Source organism: Perognathus longimembris, chromosome 19 (genome assembly GCF_023159225.1).
Source record: "Perognathus longimembris pacificus isolate PPM17 chromosome 19, ASM2315922v1, whole genome shotgun sequence".
NCBI classification, from domain to species: Eukaryota; Metazoa; Chordata; class Mammalia; order Rodentia; family Heteromyidae; genus Perognathus; species Perognathus longimembris.
The window spans coordinates 20989643-21009202 of record NC_063179.1 but is presented as its reverse complement, the minus strand read 5'-3'; the positions used below and the strand labels follow the sequence as shown (position 1 = coordinate 21009202).

Sequence of the window (19560 nt, the reverse complement as noted above, 5' to 3'; positions counted from 1 at the left end):
TTAGTTGCTTTTTTCTAATTACAGAACTAATAAAGTATTATTTTAAAATAAAAAAAAATCATGTTGTATTAGCTAAGCAGGCTGCAGTGGTGCCCAGGTTATCAGTTCAAACTTTAGACCTGGCACTCATAGACTCCTCAAATCACATTATAAAACTAAGTAGTGTGGAAAATGAGTTATAATCCTGTTCCTCAGATATGATAATGAACATTTTAGTGTATTGCTCTTGCCTGTAATCCTAGCGACTCAGGCTGATGAGGTCTAATGATCACGGTTCACATCAGCCCAGGAAGGAAAGTCTGTGAGACTGTTATGTCCAGTCAACTACCAAAAGGCCAGAAGCAGAGCTATAGCTAAAGTGGTAGAGCTCCAACCTTGAGTGAAAAACACTAAAGGCCAAGAGTTCAAGCCTCAGTACTATCACCCAAACAACAACAAAAAAGAAAAATACATTTTAATGTATTGTCCTCTAAATTTAAAAAATGTAGTATTTATAAAAATAGAATTTTTAGCATGTTATATTTGTAGCTTGCTATTTTACTGTTTTTACTTACCAGTATCTCTTATGTGTCTTCCTTTCCAAACATTTTTTTTTTTTTTTTTTTTTTTTTGCCAGTCCTGGGCCTTGGACTCAGGGCCTGAGCACTGTCCCTGGCTTCTTTTTGCTCAAGGCTAGCACTCTGCCACTTGAGTCACAGCACCACTTCTGGCCATTTTCTGTATATGTGGTGCTGGGGAATCGAACCCAGGGCTTCATGTATATGAGGCAAGCGCTCTTGCCACTAGACTATATCCCCAGCCCCCCAAACATTATTTTTTAATGATTCCTAAAATTTCTATGGCTTGTGCATTTTCTAATTAACCAATATCCATTCACCATTTGGCTAAGACAAAACTCTTTCTTTGAATTATATGCAATTTTACTTTTATTTGTTTATTTTATTGCAGTTCTGGTGATTGAACCCAGTACTTGCACACCTACTAGGCAAGCACTCTACCACTTAGCTATACCTACTGCCCAAGATCTATATTTGAAAATTTCCTAAGTAAAAAAAGTTACAATGTATTTTGATCGTTTGTCCCTATGAGTATGTATAAAGCCCCATACTTAACAAGCAGTCATATTAAGTAATCAGTGTCAGTTATACCAGTATAATAATAAGTACATCTATGCAGAAACTCACTCAAATTTAACTTTAAACTGATAAAATTTTGTCTACTACCATACTCTGTGGTATTTCTTCTTAGTTTTTTTTCTTTCTTCTTCTTAATAAGCAATTATGCTGATAACTCATACTTATATTCCTATACATATATTTAAACATGTTAACAGTAAGGCGCACTATTTTTTCTTACTATAAAAATAACTGCCTTAATTCTTCTATGAAACAGGTTGTATAGAGTTTACAAATAAAACAGTAAATACCTCAATTCAGGAAAAATACTTAAAGCATAGGAACCTATTAAAAATAGGTATCTATTTTTAGTCTCTATTATATTTTCCTGGCACACACATACACACACACATATATATACATATTTTGTAATGTATGTATGTATACACATTTCATGTTTTGGTTGTTTCATCTGCTTTCACCTCATTCTGTAACATTTTCAGTTTCGTTTTTCTTTGGAATAATATGATTGTTACCTTTAGGATTTTTCTCTTACTGATTCTTACATTTTCATGTTTGTTTGTTAGACCACAGCAGTTTACATTTCAAGATTCAAATAATCCTGTAGACTCATCAGCTTCTGATAGTGACCCTCTGAGACAGAGATTTTCTGTAAAAGCACACTCACGTTTACCCTATCTCATTGTTTCTGATGGATACATGATTACAACCCTTCGCTTTCTTGATAACCTGTCTCCATCATTGCTCATGAGATCACTGTTGCTTGATTCAACCCAGAGGCTTGAGAAAATGTATGAGAGTGTGACGTCATCTAAGGTATGGGGCTTTTGATTATCAATGGTAAAACGTTGCCTTCCTATTCCTTTCAAAGTTAAAACTGGACTGACAATAATATCGTTTCATTATAATCAGAAAACTGGAACTATTAATTGCTTGTACTAGACTTACAAAATGTTGCTCTTGAAAATCTTATATCTTTTCCTCCATAGCCAAAAAGCAAAGTGCTGAATTTACGATCACTGGATTCCCTAAGGTCCAGCTTGCTAAAACACCAAGGAATTGAAAACTCAATTGAGTCTACTATTCCAAGATTTTTGCAGGCTGAAGAAACAACAAAGTTTCATGAAAAAACAGCAGACTCTCAGGTATTTGATAATACATTTCACTTACTTTGGATAATTGAATATTGGCCTTATTAATAAGAAACACATTTGTTTATCTCTTGTTAAAGGGAAGAGAAATTTTAAAACACCAGTGATTCTGTGAATTAGGCTTAATTAGTACTATTATTTTTTTCCCTCATGTTCAGGATTTTGAAGCAGAAGAAACTAATGAAGACAAGCAATTTGCAAGCAACTCATTTTCTTTTTATAACCAAAAGAATAACTCCCTCTTTAGCAGTGCCAGTGAAGGGAGATTGGAATTTGCATCTATGTTTGATACGATACATGCAAAGGATGATACCAAAGCTACCAACCGAGCCATAACAGAACTGAATTCTATCCAGAAAAATCTACTTGCAGCCTGGACTATAGGAATTTCAAAACATGTGACTGAAAAAAAAATATTGTTAAATTGCACAGTTGCTTGTATCACTCATTTTTTCCACATTCTTCAGTTTATAAACTGTCCTTTCCCCAAAGTTGATTCTTTTTTAAGCAAGAGCCTTAAACCTAATGCTTGGGTACTTTGTATCTTTCAGCTTTTTCATCAGTGCTTATCAATTCAGTATTGGGATATGAGATACAAACAAGATATAGGACACGTGATAAAGCTGACCTCATATACTGTCAAACTTTTTTTGACTCAACAACAGAAGAATCAGTTATTCTCAGAGAAACTTCTAGCCTGTTTTTATTTACTCCGAATGGTAGCTGAAAAATTAAATTGCATATATAATCTTCAACCTGCTGTTATTTCCACGTCAGGTGATGGAAGGACAGTGCTTCAGGAGTCACTGGTTGTACCTATCTTTCAAGTGTTGCAAGAAAGTAGTTCTCAGAAAAACAAGTCTTGGGACTTACCTTTAAAGACTCATCCTCAAGCAACCAATCTTACGCAAAAGCCAGGTCACAGGTATAATCACTAACTTAGAAAAAAAAACACCACTAAAATTCTGAAAAATTCACCATTCTACAGTGTGAAATTTTGTGTTTCTTATTGTATTTTTAAGTTTATGTAGCTATTAGTACTAATTCCAGAATTTGAACCAAAAAATTCTTTTGATGCTTATGATTGAATCCACTGCTTTGTGTTTATTAATGTGTGTGGTGTGCCACATGAGCCATTCTCTTACCTCTTTTCTTTTTTCTTTCCTTTTTTTTTTTTTTTGTTGTTGTTGCCAGTCCTGGGGCTTCAACTCGGGGCCTGAACACTGTTCCTGGCTTTTTTGCTCAAGGCTAGCACTCTACCACTTGAGTCACAGAGCTACTTCTGGCTTTTTCTGTTATGTACTGAGGAATCGAACCCATGGCTTCATACATGCTAGGCAAGCACTTTACCACTAAGCCATATTCCTAGCCCCAGCTCTTTTCTTTTTGTATTCTGTTTTTGAAATGGAATCTTGATAATTTTGCCAAGGATAATTTTGCTAAGGCCCTCAGATACTCCTACCTCCGTTTAGCATAGCTGGGATTACAAGCATGTGCCACCATTCTTGGTGCAATTCCAAAGTACTTAGACTTTGGACTTTTATACTCAGAAAGAAATGTTGTATCTCAGCGTTAAAACCTTTTTACTTAAAAAAGTTAAGCATCTGGGGGCTGGGAATGTGGCCTAGTGGCAAGAGTGCTCGCCTTGTATACATGAAGCCCTGGGTTCCATTCCTCAGCACCACATATATAGAAAATGGCCAGAAGTGGTGCTGTGGCTCAAGTGGCAGAGTGCTAGCCTTGAGCAAAAAAGAAGCCAGGATCAGTGATCGGGCCCTGAGTCCAAGCTCCAGGACTGGCCAAAAACAAAAAAAAGTTAAGCATCTGAAGTTTAGAAAATTAAAAAAATAATTTCAGAACAAATTTCAAAATGTTATACATGTATATGTGTACATGTATAGCAAGGAAATATATGTATAAATTTAAATAATATGTTTAATATATAAGAATAATATGTATAGTATATGAATAATATATATTGACAAAAAGCTTTATATATATTTCATCTATATGTGAAATTTGACAATCAAGAATTATTTTAGGATTATGCCAAATGTTATACAGCACACATATTTTTTTGTCTTGACAATCATGATGATATTAAAAGATTTGGGCTTTGTTAAGAGCTATTAAAAACATATCACAGCCTAGTGCCAGTGGCTCATGACTATAATCGTAGCTACTAAGAAGGCTGATATTGAAGCCAGCGTGGGCAAAAGCCTCTTATCTCCAATTAACTAGTAAGAGGCCAGACTGTAGATATGGCTTAAGTCATAGAGCACCTGCCATGAGCAAGCAAGCTGCTAACAGACAAAAAAATTGCATGACAATGTTTTTACAAACAAGTACTCATTTTTATTATTAGATTTTTATATTATGTTTAAATCAGACAATTTTCTTATATTTTATGGCAAACTACTATTTTATCAGTGAAGAAAAAAATAGGCCATAAAGTAGATGAAACTAATTTTTACCCTTAGTGTGAAATTTGTTTGTGATGCTTACCTAATTTTGTGTGCAGATTAGTTGCTCTCTGGAGAATACTATACAAAAACACTTTGTGGTATCAAGCACAATTAAACCAACGAATTCCTGCATGTGACAGACAATTAACTGAACACATGGCACATGAAGCATCTACTGTCAAATACCTGTTATGTCATATACAGGCTAACCTACAGGCTGCTGGAGGTGGCTTGAACCAAGCCCTAGAACTCATGTCTATCAATGGTCAGTATCATATAACCAACTTCTAATTATGAATAACTGAAATAAACTACAGCTTTGATTTTGTAATTGGTTGCAATAATTTTCAACTGAACTGTATCTAATGAATTTTAAAAACAAAGTAAGCTTTTATAAAGTTATGTAATTAATTATGACTAATTGTTGGTTATAAACTTCCTAGGTGAAGAGTGTTTCCTGTTAGGAGCATATGAAAAGTCTGTTCAACTATGGAAAAAGGCTCTACAAGAAACCCAAGAGAAAGGTTAGGTATTAAAATGTGTCATAATATTGTTAAGAAAATATATTAGGCTGGGAATGTGGCCTAGTGGTAGAGTGCTTGCCTAGCATGCATGAAGCCCTAGGTTTGATTCCTCAACACCACATAAACAGAAAAAGCCGGACGTGGTACTGTGGCTCAAGTGTTAGAGTGCTAGCCTTGAGCAAAAAGAAGCCAGGGACAGTGCTCAGGCCCTGAACTCAAGCCCCAACACTGGCAAAAATAAAAATAAAAAAATTCAGAGTTCTTACAGTAACCTGCACAAGTGGATTACATGTTATGGAAATTTTACTTCCCAATACTTAATTAAAATTATTCTTAGTCTTGAAATTTGTGGCTAAGAGTCTTTCTTAATTTTAAGTTGCCTTCTATCTAGACTTTTTTGCTAGTGTTGTTAATGATGAAACCTGTGGTTGATTTTGGTAGTGAAAAATGAGATATAGATTCTGAAATTTTTTTTGTCATTTAGAGAAACTACATTTATCTGACTATTTCACCACTTGAATAATTATGGAGCTAAGACTCCTTACCCTTAAATAATTTAAGTTCCCTGTTAAATATATTATTGGGTTAAGTATGATATGCATCGAATTTTGTGTTTTTTTCTTTGTGGGACTTAAACTCAAGGCCTGGGCACTGTCCCTGAGCCTCTTTGGGCTAAAGGCTAGTGCTCTACTACTTGAGCCACAGCGCCATCTCCAGCTTTTGAGTGGTTAATTGGAGATAACAGTTTCTTGGGGACGTTTCTGCCTGGACTAGCTTCAGTCCCTGATGCTCAGATCTCAGCCTCCTAAGTAGCTAGGATCACGGGCTTGAGCCACTGGCACTCAGCTACATCAAGTTTTTAATAGGAACATAGGATTCCAGAAGCTGGTGACATTTATAAAGACACAGGGCTGAGTGTGTGGCCCTGGCAAGATTCTTCACTGGAGACCCTGTGCAAGCCCTGACTGCAGCTACTTCATGGTCAGAGTGGGCCAGTCTTTACATTTATTTTCCAACTGTTACAGCAGACTGATATTTACATTTATTTTTCAACTGTTGTATTTTTGTATGTTTCATTTATTCGTCTACATAGTCAATACTTACTGAATGCCTGTTATATGCCTGGCAATGTACAAGGCAATAAAGATAACTGAAACAAACAACTTTACTCTGAAATTGCCCAGAATCACTATACAGTATGTGTTCAGTAGCACAGAGGAGTCCTTTACACAGTTGGAGGTGCAAGCATCAGCCTAAAGAAAACCAAAAGGAGTTGACTTTGAAAATTGGGGCATGCCTGTAATCCTAGTACTGGGAGCTAGAGTCAAAAAGATCATGCCTAGCTTGGGATATACTGGAAGATCTTGTCTCGAAAAGTAAAATAAAATAAGAGTAGAAGTTGGCCAGTTCATAATACTCTGAAAATAAAAGGCCTAAGAAGACATGGCAATTTTGGTAGGCTATAAATCGTTTCACGGGATTAGATTGTATGGCATATATACATAGTGTTGGGGATAGGAAAGTAATGAATGTAATGAAGGAAGGTTTATGTGGAGTATTAAGGAATTACCATCTTATACTGAAAACAGTGGGATCAGGCAAGATACTTCTTATAGCAAAAGACTCTTCAAGTAAATAAGAAGGTCCCCAGCTTAAATCTTTTTCTTTTTCTTTTGCCAGTCCTGGGGCTTGAACTTGGGGCCTGAGCACTGTCTCTGGCTTCCTTTTGCTCAAGGCTAGCACTCTACCACTTGAGCCACAGTGCCAGGTGCTGCTTTTTCTGTGTATGTGGTGCTGAGAAATCGAACCCAGGCTTCATGCATGCTGAGCAAGCACTCTACTGCTAAGCCACATTCTCGCCCTTAGGTCAAATCAAGTCAATTTTATGACTAAAGTTTTTCAGCTTTATGATAGTGTAAAAGCCATATTCATTCAGTAGAAACCTGAAATTTTTGTTGTTGTTGTTAGTACTGTGCCTTATTTTGCTAGGCAAACACTCTGTCACTTGAGCTGCACCTCTGCCCTGTTGTTTGCTGGTTATTGTTGAGATTAAGTCTTAGATTGCATTTAGCATTCTGATTGAACCATTGCCCACCTGCCTTAAGCTTCCCATCATTGTTGGAATCACAGGGGCATGCTGCTGTATCCAGCTTTCCTCTGAGGAAATGGAGACTTTGGAATTATCTGCCCTGGCTGGCCCTGCAGCACCTCCATTATTCCTGATCTCAGCCACCCTTTGGTGATGCAGTCCAGACAGGAGAAAGGTGGGAATGTTATGCCCAAGTCTTGAGATGACCACCAAGAAGACCACCGAGAACCAGACAAGCTTTGAGGCCTGAGCTGCAGCCCGCCTGGATAAAGCCTTGCTTTTGCATTTCAGAACGTCTGGCTCTTAGTGGTCTTCTTGGTGGTCGTCTCGCGACTTGGGCATAACAGTGAGACAAGGAAAGCGTCTATATTCCAGTTGAGTTACCTCTCGAGCTGCTTTTCTGTCTTGGTTTACATTATCACACTTAGTGAGAAATAAGGATCTGGGTACTTTGGAACGCTGCTTTGTAAAGCTGGAATTATTTAACTCAGTAAAAAAGAATTTCCAAGTTCAAGCCTTACTACCTTAATAACAAACTAAAATAAAACAAAGTAAAACAAAGAGGAAGAAACAAGGAGTAAGCAGCCACAGTGTGAGTCATAATAGCTTTCAATATTTGAAGGCAGTTGTCAGGGTTCCAGTATAATTGGGGCAATTGTTTCTTCTCCTTCCTAAAGTCTCTTTGAACATCTCTTTGGCATATAGAGGACTCCTTAAGAGATTTGGACATGTTTATAATACTGTTAATAATAATACTGTGTGTACTTGAGTAAGAAATTATTAACGGTAGATAGTATTATGCTCTTTGCATTAAAATCTTAGTCATCATAGGACCTTTTGAAAGAAAATCATTCAGAATTTAAAATGAAAAAGAACAAAGTATTGCTGACCCGTTTAAAAAAAATTTTATTGAAGATGAAACAGATACAGAAAAGTTTATATACCATAAGTATACCATAAGCTTGATGAATTTTCACTAGTTATATACTTCTATCTACTATTATTTGACAAAGATTCCCTTACTCACATGCTTTTAAGGAAATTTTAATTTGTCCCTTTTTCCAGGAGGAAGAAGGACATGTTTTCTTCAGATACGCTATTATCTTTCTCTCCTATACGGCCACCTTTATAGCTATAATTTAAATGATGCTCAAGGATTATGTGATCAGCTAGTAAGAGAAATACTGAGGCAGTCCCAATTACCTGTGAAAGAAGATGAAGATTGTTCAGGTATGCTTTTGAAAAGTCAGTATTTTCTTTTTATTTATATTTATAAATTTGTATATAAAATTGCATGTATATAGAAGTTGGTTGCTTCAATGGTGACTAAGTTATAGCACATTGGATTTTAGATTGTAAACTTCTCAATGACAAGGATCATGTTGAGTTTTTTAATTTTGTTTGGTTTTGCTTGTTTTTAGGCTTAGAATCCCCAGGAGTTAGCAGTAGTTGCCTTTCCTCACAGCCCTACTTGTCATTTACAGTATTATGTACCAAAGTGGTTTCTTTTCTTTAATGTACTTTTTAATATGTTGCTTAAATGGTTTAGGAAAGTCAAGATTACTTTTGGAGGTATTGTGAGTCATTTTGTAATCTGTTTAAGAGACTGCACCATTTCTGTATTGCTCTTTTTCAAGAAGATAATGCTTAAATTCCACAGTATCTAGAGGGAAAAATATGTGTGAGTTAGCCTATATTTCTAAAGGTTGCAGAGCAGGAGTCTCTTGAATATATCAAATGAATAGGAATGTCTTCCAAAGGCCCATTTTATCAGAACATTCTATGAAGAGTTTGTACTATTTTTGTGTGTCTGTGTGTATGTGCTGGTCCTGGGGCTTGAACTCAGGGCCTGAGCTCTGTCCCTGGGCTTCTGTTACTAATGGTTATCCCTCTACCACTTGAGCCACAGCTTTACTTCTGGCTTTTTTGTTTATTGGATATAAGAGTCTCACGGACATTCTTACTTAGCTGGCTTCAAACTATGATCCTCAGATCTCAGCCTTCTAAGTAGCTAGGATTATAGGCATGAGCTACCAGAAGCTAGCCCACTTTTTATTATTTATTAATTTATATTATTATCTTTGCAATGCTGGGTATTGGACTCATGTTATCAGAGTTATATATTCTATTTTGTAATTTTCACCCCTTCCCAGTTTTATAATCTTTTGACATTTAATGTAATGATGTTTTTCTGTTTTGTTTTGTTTTTGTTTTTTGGCCAGTCCTGGGGCTTGGACTCAGGGCCTGAGCACTGTCCCTGGCTTCTTTTTGCTCAAGGCTAGCACTCTGCCAACTTGAGCCACAGCTCCACTTCTGGCCATTTTCTGTATATGTGGTGCTGGGGAATCGAACCCAGGGCCTCATGAATAAGAGGCAGGCACTCTAGCCACTAGGCCATATCCCCAGCCCTGTAATGATGTTTTTCAATGTCAAAAATTTTCATTTAAAAATATTCTTTAAAAGTACCTATTGACTGGGCTGGGAATGGCCTAGTGGCAAAGAGTGCTTGCCTTGTTTACATGAAGCCCTGTGTTCGATTCCCCACCACCACATATATAGAAATCGGCCAGAAGTGGCGCTGTGGCTCAAGTAGCAGAGTGCTAACCTTGAGCAAAAAGAAGCCAGGGACAGTGCTCAGGCCCTGAGTCCAAGGCCCAGGACTGGCAAAAAAAAAAAAAAAACCTATTGACTGACCTGAAAGAAATTGTTTTATTGTTAGTGTTTGTAGAGTTCTTAAGCATTGTAGATTAGAATGACAATGTCCATCATTGGGAAGGTTAAACCAAAAAAAAAAAGATGAAAGCAGAGGGAGTGGGTAGGGGGGAGGGAGGGTGGGAGAAAAATGAGAAAGGAGTAAAAAAAAAAAATTCTTGTTGAACTTGGGCTCCAGTGGCTCATGTCTATAATCCTAGGTATTCAGGAGACTGAGATCTGAGGATCACAGTTTGAAGCCAGCCTGGACAGGAAAGTCGATGAGACTTTTGTCTCCACCAAAAAGCTGGAAGTGGAGTTGTGGCTCAAGTTGATAGAGCACCAGCCTTGAGAAAAAAACCTCAGGGACAATGCCCAGACTCTGAGTCAAGCCCCAAGACACACACACACACACACACACACACACACACACGCACGCACGCACGCACGCACGCACGCACACACACACCCCCCGCCACCACCACCACCAACAACAACAGCAAACTGTATATTTTGTGTTTTTCTCCCATTTGTACTGCTTCAGAAAGTGCTGTAGTGACTAAATATTTATGAACATTATAATAATTTCTTTAGGATAAATTCCCCCCAAAATTTTAGTGGATCAAAGATCACAGCTTTAGTCCTTAATCCCTGTTGTCAGGTTGCCCTCCAGAGAGTTTCACTAGCTGTATAAAAAGAAAGAGTTTTGAGTATGACTTCAGAGATGGTTGCATAGTTATTTTTTCTAACAATTCTGGCCACACATAATTAGCTTTCAGGATAAGTTAACATTACAGTCCTTCATGGTTTAATTTTTTAAATTAAATTTTATTGACAAGGTGTTGTGCAAAGAGGGTACAGTTATATAATAAGGCAGTGAATACATTTCTTGTGATATCTTACACCCTCATTTTTCTTTCCCTTCCCTAGATCAGGTAGGCATATATACAATATCTAGTGTACCAAAATCATATACAGTAACCACGTAGGGTACGCCACAGGAAATTCATCTAGAACTTTAAAGATAACGTCAACAATAGAATCCTCCTGTGTCCTTCTCTTGGACATGGTTTAATTTTTAATGGTTCCTGTTTAAAATATACTCCTCATGCACTTGTTGGGGTAGGGACCTGTGACTAACTCACCAGGTATATCTCTCTCGGAGGACCTGCTGGTCTCAGAATACAGGAGTAGTTGTGCTCAGTGAAAGAAGTCACATAGAAATCTGCAGAGTGAAAGGTGCATGTGTAAATAAAGCCTGGAGGAACTCAAGCTCCAGCTGCCATAATCCTTCTCTTATGGAGAGAAGCAGAATGTGCCTGGTTCCCCCAGAGAAGAGTTTTAAGAACAAGTGAGATGACACTGGCTTGTAACCTACTTCCCTTCCATCTAGCTCATACCCTAATGCCATGATCTCAGAAGGAAAGTGTTTTCAGCATAGCCATTTTCCTTCCTTCCTTCCTTCCTTCCTTCTTTCCTTCCTTCCTTCCTTCCTTCCTTCCTTCCTTTCTTCTTTCTTCCTCCTTCCTTCCTTCCTTCCTTCCTTCTTTCCTTCCTTTCTTCCTTCTTCCTTCCTTCCTTCCTTTCTTCTTTCCTTCCTTCCTTTCTTCCTTTCTTCCTTCTTCCTTCTTCCTTCCTTCCTTCCTTTTCCCTCCCTCCTTCCTTCTTTCTTGTACTCTCTCCATCCCTTCTTTTCTCCTTCCCTTTTCCCTCCTACTTCTTTCCCTCATCTCTCTCTTCTTTCCTTTTTTCTTTCTGCCAGTAATGCAGTCTCAGTGAGCAATTCTTACTTAACATGGTAGAAGTTCTCCCCAAATCCAATGTCTCAGGTGCCAGCCAAGGGCCAGCCTAATAAGCAGACCTTTCAAAGTTAGGCTTATTATTATCTTAACTCTCTTCTTCACACCTGTTTTATAAAAATCATCATACATATATACATATATATGATTTAACTTTTAATTGTATAAGACTACCATTACTAACATCATTGTAGCATGTTCAGAATTTAAACCTCACCACTCCCCTTTTTTGATATCTGTTTGACAGCTCAGCTTTAAAAAAATTTTTTTTTTGCCAGTCCTGGGGCTTGGACTCAGGGCCTGGGCACTCTCCCTGGCTTCCTTTTTGCCCTCTGCCACTTGAGCCACAGCACCACATCTGGCTTTTTCTGTATATGTGGTGCTGAGGAATCGAACCTAGGGCTTCATGCATGCAAGGCAAGCACTTTACCTCTAGGCCATATTCCCAACCATAACAACTCAGCTTTTATGCTCATGGCTTGCTAGTACTCTACTACTTGAGCCACACCTACAATCATGCGTTTTGCTGGTTAACCAAACATGGAGTCTTTTCTGCCTTGGCTGGCTTTAACTATGATCCTGAAAGTCTCAGCTCCTGAGTAGGCTAGTTAATTTAGTGGTCAGCTAATCATTTTTTTTATTTTTATGGGGGCTAGGAGTAGATCTAGGGCCTTGTACATAGCAGGCTGATGCTTTACTACAGAGCTACATCCCCAATCCTAGAATTTGCTTTCAATTTTTATTATTGGTTAATTCTCATTGTTATTGAGGTGGTAGTTGAACCTGGGCCTTGAGCTTGCTAAGCATTCATTCTACCACTGGACTACATACTAAGCTCAACTCCAGAAATTTTTTTTTTTTTTTTTTTTTTTTTGGCCAGTCCTGGGCCTTGGACTCAGGGCCTGAGCACTGTCCCTGGCTTCTTCCCGCTCAAGGCTAGCACTCTGCCACTTGAGCCACAGCGCCGCTTCTGGCCGTTTTCTGTATATGTGGTGCTGGGGAATCGAACCTAGGGCCTCGTGTATCCGAGGCAGGCACTCTTGCCACTAGGCTATATCCCCAGCCCCCAGAAATTTTTTTTGTAACTTCTCTCTACCACCTACCTTCTGCTCTTCTTCTCCAATCCTACCTATTCTTGTCATGTCCTCCTCAAAGAATCCTACAGTCATGCAGTGCTGTAACTAATGGGCATAAATTCTCAGTTCTAATGGTATTGAAAAAAGCATTAAGAAACTCTGTTTTATTTTTGACATTTTTGCTAAGATCAAGTGACTTATCACTGCTTTGGTGATTTTTTTCAGATGAATCTTTGTACTGAGCCCACGGAGTCTGTCATGATAGTATTATTTTGTAAACCTTTTACTATACAAATAAAACTCTTAAATGTTGTGAACAGTTTCTAACTGTATGTGCATATAATCACAAGTGAATCATTTCTGTTCTTACTGTCTTCAAGAGGAGCTACCAAAATTGAGAGACACAGGGTAAAAAAAGAAAAACAACTACAAAAGCAATACTTGCAAAACTGTTTGGTCTAAGTGAACTGAACACCTCATGGGGGGAAATGGAAGGGGGGAGGAGGGAGGAGGGTATGAGGGACGAGGTAACAAATAGTACAAGTAATGTATCCAATGCCTAACGTATGAAACTGTAACCTCTCTGTACATCAGTTTGATAATAAAAATTTGAAAAAAAAAAGAGGAGCTATTATAACTTATGGGTCATAGCTGCTTATATCAGAAAGAGATTTTAGTTTTTATTTTTTCTTATATAATGAACTTGAATATTCCTACTTTTTGGTGGTTTAATCAGGACTTCCTTTGGTCCAGTGTTATGTTCCTTAGACCCCGAGAAGTCTCATGAGTTTGCCTTGACTGACAATGTCTACCCTGAGGCTGCAGTAAGAGTTGTTCAGTCTATGGCTCGCTTCATGGCCGCCTATTTCACCAATCAGCCACTCTGCATTTTGCCACCTCACAGTGTGAATGTTCTTCCTCCTCTTCACACGAAAACAGGTAACGTGTGGTACGAGATTAATTCCTTCCTTGCTCCCCCCGCCCCCAATCCTGGGGCTTGAACTCAGGTCCTGGGCACTGTCCCTGAGCTCCTTTAGCTTAAGGCTAGCACTTTACCACTTGAGCCGCAGCACCACATCCAGCTTTTTCTGTGTATGTGGTGCTGAGGAATGGAACCCAGGGCTTTTGCATGCTAGGCAAGCACTCTACCACTAAGCCACATTCCCAGCTCAACCCTTCCTTGCTTTTCGCACATAATATTTAAGGAAATTATTTCATGGAAGATACAGTGTTTGAGCATGAACCACCACACTCAACTCAAAATGAGTCTTTTTGGGGGGGAGCTTTATGGGGATTTGAACTCAGGGCTTTATGCTTTTGCTAAGCAAGCATTCTACACTTTAGCTCCTTTTTTGTGTGGTGGTTATTTTTGATATGAGGTCTTACATTATGCCTGGACTATGATCCTATTTCTACTTTCCTTGACCTCTAGGATGGTGTGCATACACCCCTGCCCCTAGCCATTGTGCTTCCCCTATAGCTGGGATGACAGGTGTATGCTACCACTCCCAATGATTGGTTGAAATGCATTTTCATGAAAACTTTTCTTCTGGATGGCCTTGAACCCTGACCTTCCAGATCTCTGCCTCCCAAGTAGTTTGGATTACAGGATTAAGTCACTATACTCAACTTCAAAATGCATTTTTTGTTTGGTTTTGTTTTTGTTGCCAGTCCTGGGGCTTGAACTCAGGGCCTGAGCACTGTCCCTGGCTTCTTTTTTGCTCAAGGCTAGCACTCTGCCACTTGAGCCACAGCACCACTTCCAGCCTTTTCTATATATGTGGTGCTGAGGAATTGAACCCAGGCTTCATGTATAAGAGGCGAGCACTTTATCACTAGGCCGTATTCCCAGCCTTCAAAATGCATTTTTTTAATTTAATTTTATTGTCAAGGTGATGTACAGAGGGGTTGCAGTTACATACGTAAGGTAGTGAGTACATTTCTTGCAATACTTGTTACCCCCTTCCTTATTTTTCTCTCATCTTCTCTATACCCACCCCGCCCTCACCCCCCGCTTTCTTTTTTTTTTTTTTAATACATTTTTAAAATAACATTTCTATCCTTTTTGAAGTTGCTTCAACTGAAGGAATAGATATTAACCTTTTGTATTAATGACATATTTTTCAGTGTTAACAAAAACTGCCCTAGGATATAGTGCCCATTTTGTATGTATCTGCCTTGTGGCTCTGTGTAGAATATACTAACTAAAGAGGTAAATATACTATATAAGAAGGCATGAGTTTGGATATATGTCTGTAATTGTGTTGTCCATTTTCTTTCATTTACTCACAGAGCAGTCCTTTCGACTCATTCCTCTACAGCATGCTAAGGTGGCCAGTGTTGTTAGAGATCAGAGTCTCTCAAGTGTGTGGACAGCTGAATATGCCCTTGAATTATTATTGATTGGTGGCCTGATTCCAGAGGCTGTGTGGCTGGCACACAGACTTGGAGACTGGAAGACATCTGTTTCCATTGGAGTGGCCTTCCAACTGTTCTGTAACAATGATAGTAATTCTATGAGGTATGTATTTTTTTTTTTCATCTCAGTCCAAGGGTTCAAACTCAGGGCTTTGAGCACTAGCAGTTTTCATTCATGGATGACACTCTACCACTTGAGTCTATCAGGCTTTTCTGCCTGGGATGGCTTCAAATCGTATTAACCTCCTGAATAGCTAGGATTGCTAGCATGAGCCACTGGCACCTAGATCAAGGAAAGCATTTTTAAAGCAAGCTTAAGATATGGTATAATAGTGTCATTTAAAGTATTTTATGTCTCTCCTGTTTGTATTCATGTATGTGGATTTCTTAGTTCACCATTTTCCCATAGAACTTTCTTCAGTGTTCTCTGCTTGCTGTCCATTGTAGACGCCAGCAGCCACAAGTAACTTAGCATTTGAAATGTGCTTAGTGAGACAAAGAAGTTGCATTTCCAATTTAATTTTAATTAAACTTAAAGAGATATATGCTATTACTATGTTAGACAGGAAGCTCAGTAGCTTATGTTTTAAAACATTTATTTAGCATACTTATGTGTTAGTAATGTTCTTAAAGAGCACATGGTCAGTGAGAGAGTTAATCCCAAACAGGATGTTGTTGTTGTTGTTGTTGTTTTGGTGCCAGTCCTAGGGCTTCAACTCAAGGCCTGTCTCAACTTTTGTGCATCAGGCTTGAGCTCTTCTACTTGAGCCACAGCTCTACTTCTGGCCTTTTTGGTACTTATTAGGAGATACGATTCTCATCCACTTTCCTTCTCTAGCTAGTTTTGAACAGTGATCCTCAGATCTCAGCTCACTGAAAAGCTAGGATTACAGGTCTGAGCCACTGTCATATGCCTAATGTCTTCCTTCTGTTTAATGTAGGGTGAGTAAAACAAGTAAACTTCATAGTTTCTTAAGTTCTCATGTTTAGTTCTTGATGGGTGGAATCTTTCCCTTTTTCAAAATTTGGATTCATTTCTCTTAATGTAATGTCATTTCAGGGCTAAGAAAAAGAATGTGAATCTACCATTAGATATGACCCCAGCAAAGATTTTCGAGGAAAAACTGCAGTGTTTCTTAGGTCAGCCAGCCTCTTTGGAAGCAAAAAATGAAATGAGGTCAAAACTTAAACAGTTTACAGGTTTGTTACCTTCAAAAGTGTCTGACATGTATATCAGGTTAATAGAAACCTTATTATAAATAACTTATGAATGTATATTAATAGTATTAACACATTGAAAGAAGCTTATCAAAAATATAAAGATGATATTTATAATTATTCATGGGAGAATCTAAAATTGATCCCAGAACAAAACAGTGTGAATGATTTTATTTTTCTTTTTTTTGCCAGTCCTGGGGCTTGAACTCAGGGCCTGGGCACTGTCCCTGATCCTTTGTGTACTCAAAGTTAGTGCTCTACTACTTGAGCCACAGTGCTACTCTGGCTTTTTCTGTTTATGTAGTACTGAGGAATCGAACCCAGGGCTTCATGCATGCTAGGCAAGCACTCTACCACTAAGCCACATTCCCAGCTGTGAATGATTTTTTTTATCTTTTTATCATGATGATGATGACAATGACAATAATGGCAATGATGACTTTTATTTGTTTGTTTGTTTGTTTTTTGGCCAGTCCTGGGCTTGGACTCAGGGCCTGAGCACTGTCCCTGGCTTCTTTTTGCTCAAGGCTAGCACTCTGCCACTTGAGCCACAGCGCCACTTCTGGCCATTTTCTATATATGTGGTGGTGGGGAATCGAACCCAGGGCTTCATGTACATGAGGCAAGCACTCTTGCCACTAGGCCATATTCCCAGCCCCCAATGATGACTTTTAGACAGAGCCTTTCTATGTAGCCTGGGCTAGCCTTGAACCTGAGATCCTTCTTGCCCTAAATTTCTGAGTGGTAAAATTATAGGGCTGGGGATATAGCCTAGTGGCAAGAGTGCCTGCCTCGGATACACGAGGCCCTAGGTTCGATTCCCCAGCACCACATATACAGAAAACGGCCAGAAGTGGCGCTGTGGCTCAAGTGGCGGAGTGCTAGCCTTGAGCGGGAAGAAGCCAGGGACAGTGCTCAGGCCCTGAGTCCAAGGCCCAGGACTGGCCAAAAAAAAAAAAAAAAAAAAATTATAGATATTGCTGGGTACCAGTGGCTCACACCTGTAATCCAAGCTACTCAGGAAGATGAGATCTCAGGAAGATGAGGATCACGGTTTGAAGCCAGCTTGGGCCAAAAAGTCCCTGTGAGATTTCTTTTGTTTTGTTTGTTTTTTTGCCAGTCCTGGGGCTTTGGACTCAGGGCCTGAGCACTGTCCCTGGCTTCTTTTTGCTCAAGGCTAGCACTCTGCCACTTGAGTCACAGCGCCACTTCTGGCCATTTTCTGTATATGTGGTGCTGGGGAATCGAACCCAGGGCTTCAAGTATACGAGGCAAGCACTCTTGCCACTAGGCCATATCCCCAGCCCCCCTGTGAGATTTCTTATTTCCAACTAACCACTCAAAAACTGGAAGTGGCACTGTGGCTCAAAGTGGTAGAGCAGTAGACTTGGGCAAAAGAGCTCAGGGACAGTGCCCAGGCCCTGAGAGTTCAAGCCTCATGACCAGGAAGAAAAAAAAAAAGATTGTAGGTATGAGGGTCTTAAACTTGCTTGCTTGCTTGGTTCTCGACTATGCTGCAGCCCCACTTCTATCTGGTTATTTTGGAGCTGGAGTCTACTGAAAAGTTCTGCCTGAGCTAACTTAGAACCTCAGTCCTTCAGATTTTAGCTTCTTTAGTCACCATTGCCTGGTTTTGATTGCTTACAACTGTGTGTGTGTGTGTGTGTGTTTGTGTGTGTGTGTTCAGGCCCTTATGCTCTACCACCAGTGTGTGTGTGTGTGTGTTCAGGCCCTTATGCTCTACCACCAGAGTCATATCTCCACTTCTGGATTTTTACTGATTAATAGGAGAAGAGTCTCTAGGATTTCTTTGCTAAGCCTAGTTTTGAATCCTGATTCTCATATCTCAGCCTCCTTAGTAGTTAGAATTATAGGCATGACCACTGGTACATTGCTAGATGCTTATAAATTAAAGTAAGAGGGTAGTTCATACATTTTTTCCTATAAGCTTGATGTTTTGCATGTCAACCAGTGAATCAGTGTGCAGAGCTTTTTTTCTGCTTTTTCTTTGAGACAAGATTTCACTATGTAATGCATAATGATTTTGACCTTATTATGTAGCCCACTGTCCTTAAACTTGGGATCTTCTTGCCTCAGCTTTTGGTGTGCTAGGATTACAGGTATGTACCACCACATCTGGCTTAATTGTGCCACAATTTGTGTCTGGTAGATCCCATTGAGGAGGAAGACGCTAACCTGCTTTTTGGGTCAGTTCATGAAGTTCTGAAGGCATCAGTCATGGTGGATGCAGACATTCTTTCAGAGACACTTCAGCTTCTGATAGACTCAGCCAAGGAGTTCAGTAAGAGGCTCTGGGGCTTAGTGCCTGTCCGCTTATATCTTCCAGCTCCTCCACTCTATTGTCCCCAGCCAGCTGTTCTTAGTGAGGTGAGATTCATGCATTATTCTTCTAATTAATTTAAAGTTGGTTTTGCCTATTAGAAAATACTCAACATGATAAACAATTACCATGTTAAAATGTAAGCTCTGAAGACAAATTGTTGGTTTCTCAATGTGGCTACTGTATTTAAAGTGTACTAATTAAGCAGCTGGTGAGTTAGGTAATAATAGCTAACACACTGAACTACTTGCTAAGTTTCCTCAACTGTAAAATACAGATGGTTATACTTTAACTTGACTTTAATTAAATAGATGACTGTTCTGTTGTCCTCAGGAACATGGTGATGATCTTCTTTTGAAAGCTGAAAAAGATAATAGGCAAAAGGTGTCTGGAATCCTGCAGCGTATTCTCTTGCTTTTCCGGGCAGCTCGGTGTTCATTTCCTGTAGCACAGTGGTATATCTTGCAGCTGAGATGGGCAAGAAAAGTCATGCAGAAGGTATGGGAATGTCTTAGTATTGTGTTGTATCGAACAGCTGACATATGCTGGTATTTATACAAAAAAACTTTCCAGGGCTGGGAATATCCTAGTGGTAAGGTGCTTGCCTCATATACATGAAGCCCTGGGTTCGATTCCTCAGCACCACATATAT

General features: G+C 39.0%; 1 protein-coding gene across 1 annotated transcript in view; it reads left to right on the top strand.

The window, feature by feature from the left end:
- Positions 1 to 19560, top strand: part of Cplane1 (ciliogenesis and planar polarity effector complex subunit 1) — an 86219-nt gene that overhangs the window by 14695 nt on the left and 51964 nt on the right. Inside the window, exons 10-20 of the mRNA XM_048368241.1 lie at positions 1703 to 1952; positions 2126 to 2281; positions 2446 to 3212; positions 4809 to 5017; positions 5196 to 5276; positions 8431 to 8595; positions 13685 to 13870; positions 15224 to 15452; positions 16410 to 16549; positions 18738 to 18955; positions 19242 to 19406. Of these exons, the coding sequence (XP_048224198.1) occupies positions 1703 to 1952; positions 2126 to 2281; positions 2446 to 3212; positions 4809 to 5017; positions 5196 to 5276; positions 8431 to 8595; positions 13685 to 13870; positions 15224 to 15452; positions 16410 to 16549; positions 18738 to 18955; positions 19242 to 19406 (2566 nt within the window). The remainder of the gene's footprint in view (positions 1 to 1702; positions 1953 to 2125; positions 2282 to 2445; positions 3213 to 4808; positions 5018 to 5195; positions 5277 to 8430; positions 8596 to 13684; positions 13871 to 15223; positions 15453 to 16409; positions 16550 to 18737; positions 18956 to 19241; positions 19407 to 19560) is intronic.